Source organism: Poecilia formosa, unplaced genomic scaffold, assembly GCF_000485575.1.
Source record: "Poecilia formosa unplaced genomic scaffold, Poecilia_formosa-5.1.2 Scaffold905, whole genome shotgun sequence".
NCBI lineage: Eukaryota > Metazoa > Chordata > Actinopteri > Cyprinodontiformes > Poeciliidae > Poecilia > Poecilia formosa.
In genome coordinates this window covers 32,874-43,271 of record NW_006800844.1, presented here as the reverse complement: position 1 = coordinate 43,271, position 10,398 = coordinate 32,874, and the positions used below count along the sequence as shown (strand labels likewise).

Sequence of the window (10,398 nt, the reverse complement as noted above, 5' to 3'; positions counted from 1 at the left end):
GTCCCCCTGTCCCCTCAGCGTCCCCCTGTCCCCTCAGCGTCCCCTCAGAGCTCCTCTGCAGATCAGGCTGAACCAGTAGAGCTGCAGGGGCCACAGCAGGGCGGCCCCCAGGTTGCACTGCCAGGGGGCCACCAGGGGGACCCGGTACAGCGGGATGGAGGCGTACCTGCAGCAGCAGACAGGGGGCGCTGTGGTCAGCTTGAATAATAACAGATGATCTGAGGTAAATAGGATCAGTGAAGCTCCTGACCTCCTCATGTCAGCTTCACCTGCCAGCAGGCCGACCCGAGGTCAGAGAGGTCAGGTGAGGTCAGAGAGATCAGGTGAGGTCAGGTGAGGTCAGAGAGGTCAGGTGAGGTCAGGTGAGGTCAGAGAGGTCAGGTGAGGTCAGAGAGGTCAGGTGAGGTCAGGTGAGGTCAGAGAGGTCAGGTGAGGTCAGGTGAGGTCAGAGAGGTCAGGTTACCTGCTGTAGGCATAGTACAGGTAGGGGAAGAGCAGAACTCTGCAGCAGAAGAAGCTGAGCAGAAGGGCGGCGCCGTTGACCCGATGCAGCAGCCAGTCCTGCCTCTGGAACTGATGGAGACACCTGGTCAGGTACAAACACCTGGACCCGACCGGACTCTGAGCAGTTCTGTTGGGTCAGACCGGGTCCAGTGCATGAGGTTACCTGGATCAGAACTTTCCCCAGACAGACAGACGGCGTGCTGAGCTCAGCCAGGAACAAAAGGCCCTGGAAGTAATCGCCCCGCCCCTGGCGCCACACCTGGAAGGAGAGAGGTCAGGGGTCAGCGACCTATGGACGGCTCCCTGACCCATCTGGACCAGGCGGTTCTGTCTCATCTTTAACAGGCTCTTCTCTCCAGAACCAGAACCTGGTTTCACAGTCAGTTAATGAGGCTATTTAACAGACTGGTGGCGCCACCTCCAGGCTGGAGGCTTCATTACAGGCTCCAACAGAACTCCTCTGGCCTGGTATGAACCAGCAGAACTGGGACCCGGTTCTGACTCAGTTTTTAACATTTAAATTTCAGTTTTAGTTTCAAACTGAATTGATTTTTAGGTTTAATCTGGTTTCAGATCTAGATTAGAGCTGGCTTAACGAACAGTTCAGTCAGGCTTTTGGACCAGAACCTCTTGGTTCTGACCCGATATTGAACCGGGCCAGAATAGAAAAAAGAACCACAGATGAAGAAGTTGGAGAACTTTACATGTGATGTCAGACATTCTCCAGTTTCTCATCCAACTGGTTCCAGTTTCTTCCTGAACTGGATCCAGCGTTGCCATGGTTACCAGAGAGGCGGGGCAGCAGAAGGCCACCATGAAGACGTGATGCAGAACCATCAGAACCTCCCGGCGCAGGAAACCCAACATCGCGGTGCGCACCGAGCCACCGTCAGGCCCCGCCTCCTGGTGACCTTTGACCCGCAGCCTGAACCAGTAGCACAGGAACATGGCCAAGAGGTCGTAGCAGAAATACGGCGTGGCGAACAGGATGTAGGCGTCGGTCAGCCAGTGTCTGAGGAGGGGAAGCAGAACGGGTCAAAGATGCCCGCTGGGTCATCAGAACCAACAGAACCGGGTCATTCTGGACTCCCAGAAACACCCAGAACTAGCAGCAGGTTCTGCTGACCCAGTCGGTTCTGGTTCTGTTCAGTTGAATGTTTGAACAATTACTGAAAAATAATCAGTAATTATGAAAATAATAATTTAATCTGAAAAGCACAGATTGAATCTAAATAATGTAAAATCCACAATAACAACAATAATAATAATAATAATCCCTCAGGCGAGCCTCGCTCTCCCAGAGTTCCTTTCTGCTCTCGCTGTGATTTGGTAACCAAATGGGAGTCGGACCAGTGCTGAACTTTGACTGGGAAATCAGGAAACCAGTAAACCCCCCCCCCACCGTTTCCCAGCATGCTCAGCGAGGAGGATCAGCCAGCGACTGAAATAACCTGCCGCTCGGCTCGATAATCCCAGATTGGTAATTAGATTACAGGCTGACAGGAACTGATGATGTCATCTGATGATGTCATCACAGGAGGACAAATTAATCTTTTTACAGTGACACTGGAGGAAAACTAAGCAGGACGTCCTCACCTGTCCTCCATAACATCCCTGCAGGACGAGACGATGGTCCATCCGGCCGAGGACGCCATGACGGCCTGGAGAGATGACACCAGACTGGAGGACAGGGAGCACTGGTTAGACTGGGAGCACTGGTTAGACTGGGACATGAATGTTGTCCTCTGGACACTGAGGGACCCTGACTCTTGGTTGCCATGGTAACTGCCTTGACCATCTACTAGGCAATAATGGCTGCCATGTCGTTGCCATAGTTACACACAGCTTTATTTCCGGTTCATTACCGGGAAGGGGGGGCAGCACAAAACGAGAGAATGGAAACCGGACCAGAACCAGAACCAGAACCATTAGTTAATGAAGAAACAAATCAAAACCAGAACAATCAGAAACTGAGACAAGCAATCAGACCAAACTGGACCCAATCCGGACCGGATCAGGAGGGTGTGTGCTCTTACATGGTACATATAGAGGAGCCCAGGTGGGAGTTCTGGTTCTGGTCCAGGGAACAGACTAGTGATGGTTTGGATCAGAGGAAACAACCGAATAAATAAACACAGAGAAATGGATGGAGGGGAATGCAAAGTCCTCAGTTTGCATAACAGGGATGTGTGTGTGTCTCAGTGTGTGTGTGTCACCGTGCAGAGATCACCACGGCGTCCACCTCACTCCATCCCATGAGCTGCTCCAGGATTTGCTTTGATGCCAGGAAGATTCCCGGGAAGAAAATGGAACCAGCAGCCAGCAGGCCCAGCATGCTGACCGGACCGGACCGGGGCAAGAGAGACGGGGAGAGAGAGAGAGTGTGTGTGTCAGCAGCTCAGAGAGAGGATCAGAGGGGCGGAGCTTCCTGCAGCCACCTGGAGAGGAGGAGAGGTGATGGGGGAGGAGCTAATCCCCAGGGGAGGATCAGGGCCAGTTCTGGACCGCATCAGAACCGGACCAGGAGCAGTTCTGTCTTCAGAGCTTCTCTGTTTCTGTCCCTCAGTTTCAGCCCAGAACCAGAACCAGACCCAGACACAGCATGCTGAAGCTCCACCCCCTAAATGTCAGCCAGCCAATCAGAACTCAGCTTGTACTCGCATAACTCCATCAGGTTTAATCTCTGGTTGGGATTAATAAAATGTTCCTGAATTTTAATCTGGATCCGGTGAGAATCCAGATTTCATGCAGAGCTTTAATGAGATCAGTTACTTTCATTAAAATCCTGAGCAGATTTATTTTCATAGCCAAGGTTGTGTTGTCATGGCGACCGCAGTCAGTAACATTCAGTTAATCAGGAGAAGCGATTTATTGAACCACTTTAAAAATGGCCTTTTATGAAGTTTTATACAAACTTCTCAGTAAGAAGACGTTTCTGTTTCCCAAAATCATTTGCTGTAATATTCTGATCTTTAATGTGTTTTTATTTATAAGAAAATCGTCATGATGAAGAGAAATAAAGGTGTTAAAACTTCAGTTATCTATGTTTCACTTGATGAGTAAATGAAATAAATTTACTTTTCAATAGCAGCTTCACTGAACAGTTCTTTGTACTTTAGCTTTGAGTCATTTTATCATGACGTGCTGCTCGGTAGTTAAACTACAGAAATGTCCCTGCAGAAAGAACTAACTGGTTTTAACTGCTTGTCAGAGTGAGACCTCTTGTTTCTACACCAGCTCTGTTTTAAAGGGGCGGTCTCATGGAAAACCAGCTATAAGCTTTCCATCATGTTACTCCTCATCAAAACCTGGGCTGGACCGGAACCAGACAGGAACTGGACTGGAACCGGAGTGTTGAGAAATAATTTAATCTCCATGGCAACAGGATTAGATTCACATCCATCCATGGAGAAACGTTCCAGAGTGACGAATCAGGAGGAGCTGACTGGATTCTGCTAAACTATCGAGTCAAGGCTGCGGTTCTAACTGGGTAACTTTTTCCTTCCACTCAACTTTCTATGAATACTCTTAGCTTTCAGCAGTGACCTGCTGTGTCTCGTGGCCGCCTGTCCCGCCATCAGTCGTCTCCATGGCAACGTCTAGAGCCAAACTGGAGGTCAGGGTCCTTAGAGTTCATCTTAATATTTAAACGTTTCAGTCGTTTATCGGCCTCCTGATCTGAAGAAACCTTCACATTTACTTCAGGAAGAAGGCAGCAGCTACACCCGACCCGACCCGGTCCGACCCGGGTGAACAAACGACACGGCAGAACCAGCAGAACCGTCCGGTCCAGTGTCCATTTCTTTATTCACCATCACTAGTTTGATTCTAAATTCAAGTATCTGTCAGAACAGAACCAGAACCAGAACAGAACCAGAACCAAACAGAACTTTGAGCTAAAATGGACAGAAACATCGGAGCCATATTCAGAATAATAAACATCGAGTTCTAAAGGTTCTAGAATGGAAAACGGGTTCTAGAGGTTCTGACCAACGCAGAGGAACCGGATTACAACCAGATCCTCCGGCTCTGTTCTGGGTCCACCAGAACCGGCCCAGTCCGTAATCCCAGGTCACAGATTTTTCCTCCAGAATCTGGAGACTGCAGGAAAGAACCAGAACCAGAACTGGACCCGGAACCGGAACCAGAACCAAAGGAATCACACAAAACTCCTCCTGGAAGAGGCTGAATGAAGCGGTACCAGTTTCTATTGGACCGGTTCTGTTGGACCTCACAGGGAATAAACACACATGCACATTTACAGGAGGTTCTGGTGCCACTGTAGCCGGGCCCTCGGGTCAAACGGAACCAAGTCAGCAGCAGGTTCCTCCAGGGAGCCATGGTTCCGACACTCTGGACCCGACCCGGTTTGGCGGTTCTGATCTTCCCTTCAGACGGTTCTGACCCAGACCGTCGGCAAAGTCATTCTGCTGGAAACCAGAACCGGTCCCAGTCTTAACAGCAACCCAGGTTCTGGTTCTGGTTCTGTCATCTCAGCGGCCTGGTTCTGATGACCTGTCAGAACCACAGCCAGTCCAAATTAAATCAGGTCCGGCCCGGATCTCTGGTACCGTTTGGAGAACCAGAAGTTTTCTCATGATTTCTTCCATTTTGGTTTTTTGGGTCGTGATTTTATTTTGAAATAGAACCGGAACCAAACCAGAACCAGAAGGTCCGAACGGTCCTGCTGTGGACGGGAGGTTCTGTTGGGTCACTGGAGGAACCGGCAGCGGGTCGGGTTCTGAGACCCGGTCCAGTTGGGCGCCGGAGTGATCAGAACCAGAACTAAGACACCAGCATTTTCTCTGATAAGTCCTGCTCCCAGAACCGGGTCAGAACCGGGTTACAAATGGAGGAGGAGGTAAAACTGGAGGAACGTTACAAAACTATCCAGAGTTCTGGTCCCGGTCCAAAAGTTCTGCAGAACTCTGAGGTAACAGGGTCCAGTTGGTACCGGTCCGAGGTTAACTTGGGTTAGATGAAAGGTTCTGGTCTCTGAGTTAATCCAGTCGTTTTTTTTCTTGATGATCCGGGTCACAACCGGACCAGAACCGGCGTGGTTAGACCTGCTACATCTGGTGAGGTTGCACTACTGTCGCCATGGCAACGCCACAGAACGACAACACAGTGAGACATGAGGAGCATTAGAGGAGGCGGGCGGGTTCTGACCCGGTTCTGACCCGTCCCAGTGCTCCAGCAGCAGCTTGGCTTCGGCGCCGGGGGCGTGTCCAGGTGGATCCGGCAGAACCAGAACAAATCAACATGAGGTCGGTCCGTTTGGGTCGTACACAGAGAGAGAGACAGAGAGAGAGAGAGAGAGAGAGAGAGAGCTAACTCGCCCGCCGGCTGATGATGATGATGGAGATCCGAAGCCTTCATCTCTCCTCCTTCCTGGAGACCTTGGAGGAATGCCACGCCGTGGACCTGAGGACCGATGACATCACATGATCCAACAAGAAGTAGAGCAATGACATCACATGACCCAACAGGAAGTAGAGCAATGACATCACATGACCAGGATCTGGACCCGGATCAGGATCTGGACCCTTTGCAGTACGTCTCTGATGGACTGAACAGAGCGATTGAAATCTGTTCCCAAGCTGTTTCTGCCAGTTTCTTCTGGTTCCTGTCGAGCTCGTTTGATCCGGACTCACCTGGTTGGGCTCGCAGGATGTACAGCAGCTGGCTCAGAAACCGACCAGAACCTTGAGTTGGTCCGACTTTGCCTGAATTCACACCACATGGTTCGTGTCTCTGTCACTGTTGGCGTTTCCCTTTACACTGGAGCAGCAATAAAAACGTACGGAAGATGCTAACCTGCTAGGCTACATGATGGTGGAGCGCTGTTTCCATGGTTACTGAGTCGCCCACCTTCTCCTTGTTGGACATGACGTTTATGGACATTAATCTTGGTACGTTGTATAAATCTGCCTGTCCTTATGAGCTGCTGTCCATCATTAAAAGTTATACAATAGGACGTCTGGTCCAGTCCTTGTCCGTCGGTGCAGCCGACCGCGCGGCGCCCTGCGGACATTTTTAAAGTGACATCACCTAACTTGAAGCGACATGAGGTGACCAGCAGCGGATTGGTGGCTTTGACGGCCGACATGGCGGAGTACTGAAGAGTGTGACGTCACGTGCAAAGGGTCCAGATCCAGGACTCCCCCCACCCAGATGACCCCAGGCGGCGGTTGCCATGGAGACCCCGCCCCCTCACCTGATGAAGGTCTTGAAGGCGGCGCTCTGGGGGTTGATGCAGAGCGGGACCCGCTTGCCCTGCTGGTGCTCTGTGATGAAGCGATGGATCAGTTCTGGAAGGACAGACGGCAGCGTCAGGCCCGGTTCGGGAGGTTCCCGGACCGGGCCCGGTTCCGACCCACCTTTGCCCTGCCACACAGACAGCAGGCTGTTCTCGTAGCTGTGGCTGAAGGGGCGCTCGGCCGCCGGCTCGAAGTCGCGCGTGTAGACGCGGCCGCCGGCCACCGAGTAGCAGCAGCGGCACATGCAGGTGTGGTAGCGCAGCCGGCCCTCATCCAGGTACGGGTGGGACAGCGCGTCGCCGCCGGAGATCCGCTTGGCCTACACACAGAACCCGGCTGAGACCCGGAACCAGACCCAGAACCACAACCAGAACCAGAACCACTCACCGGGTCAAACACCAGCATGCGGCACAGCAGGTGAACGGCCTCGTGGGTAGCGCCGTCCGACAGCATGTAGAGCACCGACAGCGACGGCTGCAGAACCAGAACCAGAACCCATTACTGACCAAAACCAACCGGAACCCGGAGCCGTCTGATTGGCCGCTGCTCAGCTGACTGTGAGGAAGCATCACGTGCCCCAACACGGCCAACACCAGAACCCCCCGGTTCTGGTAGCATCGGTGGGCCAGGCAGAACCTCCTACCGGCTTGTGGGGTCCCCTGAGGATGTGGGCTCGGGCCCCTTCGCAGGCCAACGCCAGGGCGGACAGCGGTGGTGTTCCCAGCAGGTCCGTGATCAGGTCCAACTGCAGAGAAGAACAATCAGTTGAACCGGTTCTGGTTCTGGATCCAGATTCATTCAAAACAATCGACCAGCAGCCAAACAACAAATGGTTTCAGGGTGAGAAAATATCATAAACCTCCAATCAGCACCAACCCGGAACCACTGGACCCAGAACAGGGCCCTCTTTTCATTCATCTGCAGGGGCGCCTCCAGGAATCTTGGGCCCCCTGACAAAAAATTAAATTGGGCCCCTGTGCAGCTGCTGTTACAATTTTTTGAGTCTATGTGACCCTAAAAAGCATCACAGTTTTAAAGGCTGCATCTGCCTTGCTGCCTTTGGTTCAATGCTGATAATTAGCACAATATTTACTGCTCATGAATTTAACATCCAACAGTCCACATCCAGTATGCAGGTAGGTTGCTGAAACTTTTTCTATTAGATACTCAGGGTTTCCCCCAGTGTATTATAAGCCTGGTGGCCCGCCATGCTTTAGTAGCCTCGCCGCCAGGCTAAGCGTTGCTTGTTTACGTTTCTAGGAAAAAATAAAAATAAAAAATAAAAAAAATCGTTTTTTTTTATTTTGTTTGTTTTTCTTGGGGGGGGTTTAAAGCCAGGCTGCAAGCACCTCTTTTACTCTGAGCATTTCACTAGCAGAGCAGATTTATTCCTAAAGGATAGGTTTATAGTTTATGCATTTAAACCCGACAGCGCGGACCAATCACAGCTGGCGCCTCCTTTCATTCAAACTGGACTCAGGCTGACCTGTATGGATATTTACATCAACCTACTGTGAGGAATTATGATCCTCTGGAGAACTCTAGGTAGGAGTTTAAAACCCGCCGCGTAGCTCTGGTTGCAGCTCAACGTGAACCGCAGGAATAACTTGTAGTGAATTCAGAGGCGCGTTGTGGAGCGGTGAGAATGATTTATCTTTGTGAACGAACAATTATATGAGGCGTTTGCATCTCAACACGCTGCCCAGCGTGTGGCTCTGTGTCCGTCTTCCCTGTAAAGTTTATGTCTGGTCCCGGTTGGCCGCAGCGTTTGTGGATAACGAGCAGCGCTAACCTGATCATGCAGGTTCAGCCCGGTGAGGAGCTTTAACGCTCTCCTCGGAGTCATGCTGATTTTATATTACTTTATTATTATTTTTAGTATTATTCTGGTTACACGATGCATCAAACCATATCAAATGCGTTGTCTTAGAGTTAATGCGCGCAGAGATCTGAGAAACTCGTGACGTCAGACACGGTCGAGTCCCATAAACTCGACCAACCAGAAAAGTTTCTGTGACGATTAAAAACTCAACAGACATGAAGTGGAACAACTAGTAAAGCCAAATNCGGTGAGAATGATTTATCTTTGTGAACGAACAATTATATGCGGCGTTTCCATCTCAACAAGCTGCCCAGTGTGTGGCTCTGTGTCTGTCTTCCCTGTAGAGTTCATGTCTGGTCCCGGTTGGAGCGTTTGTGGATAACGAGCAGCGCTAACCTGATCATGCAGGTTCAGCCCGGTGAGGAGCTTTAACGCTCTCCTCGGAGACACGCATCACGCTGATTTTATATTATTTTATTTCATTATTATTTTTAGTATTATTTTTCCGGTTACACCATGCATCAAACCATATCAAATGCGTCGTCCACTTAGAGTTAATGCGAACGGAGATCTGAGAAACTCGTCCCATAAACTCGACCAACCAGAAAAGTTTCTGTGATGATTAAAAACTCAACAGACACGAAATGTTGGAGCTGCTAAAGCTACATTAGCAGCATTGAATTAAATCTCCGTTTGTTGCTCATTTCTGCGTAGTGCAGCAGATTTAGCTCATCATGCAGGGCCGGTCCAAGGCTGATGAGGCCTTGCACAGACTTTAACTAGGGGCCCCTCTAGCTGCTACAATCATCAGCACCTCTAACAGCTTCTGTGTTAGATTTAGTGAAACATGGGAGAAGGGAGTAGTTTAATTGGCCAGCCTAAAAAGCAATAAGTTATAATCGCAGTTTACTAATTTGGATTTGTAAATTCAAAGATTAAACTCACAGCATCAGATTGTTTCTATGGTAACAAAACAATATAACTATGAATATTGTTCTTTGAAGTTCTACAAAGTAAACTTGAAAGCTAAAACCTTTCTCCTTAAAAGCTTGTATTTAAATGTTAAACAATTTAAAGTCATTTAATTTATGTATGCCTAAAAAATTAAATAAAATTTAACAGCATTGATAATCTCAATAAACATTTATGTATCTGTGGTCTGTTTTAAAATATTAGTGTTTATGGGGCCCCTGAAGCCCTGGGGGGCCTGATGGAGCTGCTGACTTAATTTGGATTAAACAGAAGAACAAATTTGTTGTTTTTAGACTAGTTGTGGGTTTAAATAGCATTTCACTGTAGATCTTTTCCTGTAACATATAATTAAACCGTAATATTTTTACATTTCCTGTCAACTTAACATCTTTTAATACAAAAACACGGTGGACCGCCTCGACGCCCCGACCACCGGGCTTAGCAAGTTTTCTGGGGGAAACCCTGAAACTGAAATGTCTCCCCATGAGCAACAGTCAAAAGCAACATGCAAATACACATAAAGCAATCCAGACTTCTCAAAATCCTATGTAGCTGCATTTTATTCAAGCTGCAGTACATAACTTTAATAAAAAAATATGTTTTCTCCATATTTGTTAAAGCTGTCGTTTATCTGCTGTCATTGGTAGCTATGCTAACTAAACTGTACGGTGGCCGACAGGTGCAAATGCGCAGCAAAAGAGAAAACATGCAAACAAAAGAAAAGACACACGCACAAATTAAATGCGGCAAACAAAAAGTGTTGAAAACGGAAGTGCTCCAGACCACTAGGGGGAGTCTAACAAAAAATAGCTGTGTCCGAATTCAGGCTCTGCATCCTTT

General features: G+C 49.2%; 2 protein-coding genes across 5 annotated transcripts in view; both read right to left on the bottom strand.

Moving 5' to 3' along the window:
- The window catches only part of tlcd3b (TLC domain containing 3B), a 46,333-nt gene extending 42,133 nt beyond the window's left edge, over nt 1-4,200 (bottom strand). The window contains exons 1-6 of one of the 4 annotated variants that reach the window (XM_007543782.2): nt 2,721-4,200; nt 2,101-2,184; nt 1,291-1,516; nt 668-763; nt 464-573; nt 7-166 (exon numbers count right to left, since the gene is read on the bottom strand). In XM_007543782.2, the coding sequence (XP_007543844.1) occupies nt 34-166; nt 464-573; nt 668-763; nt 1,291-1,516; nt 2,101-2,184; nt 2,721-2,839 (768 nt within the window). In that variant the 5' untranslated portion in view covers nt 2,840-4,200 and the 3' untranslated portion in view covers nt 7-33. Of the gene's footprint in view, nt 1-6; nt 167-463; nt 574-667; nt 764-1,290; nt 1,517-2,100; nt 2,211-2,266 lie in introns of those variants that run through there. The other 3 variants (XM_016667104.1, XM_016667107.1, XM_016667106.1) reach the window with 3 other exon arrangements.
- An 87-nt stretch (nt 4,201-4,287) lies between these two features.
- The window catches only part of nlk1 (nemo-like kinase, type 1), a gene marked incomplete at its 5' end in the record, with an annotated part of 8,979 nt that continues 2,868 nt past the window's right edge, over nt 4,288-10,398 (bottom strand). Inside the window, 5 exons of the mRNA XM_007543784.2 lie at nt 4,288-5,928; nt 6,722-6,815; nt 6,885-7,083; nt 7,152-7,238; nt 7,408-7,509. Coding sequence (XP_007543846.1) covers nt 5,880-5,928; nt 6,722-6,815; nt 6,885-7,083; nt 7,152-7,238; nt 7,408-7,509 — 531 coding nt within the window. The remainder of the gene's footprint in view (nt 5,929-6,721; nt 6,816-6,884; nt 7,084-7,151; nt 7,239-7,407; nt 7,510-10,398) is intronic.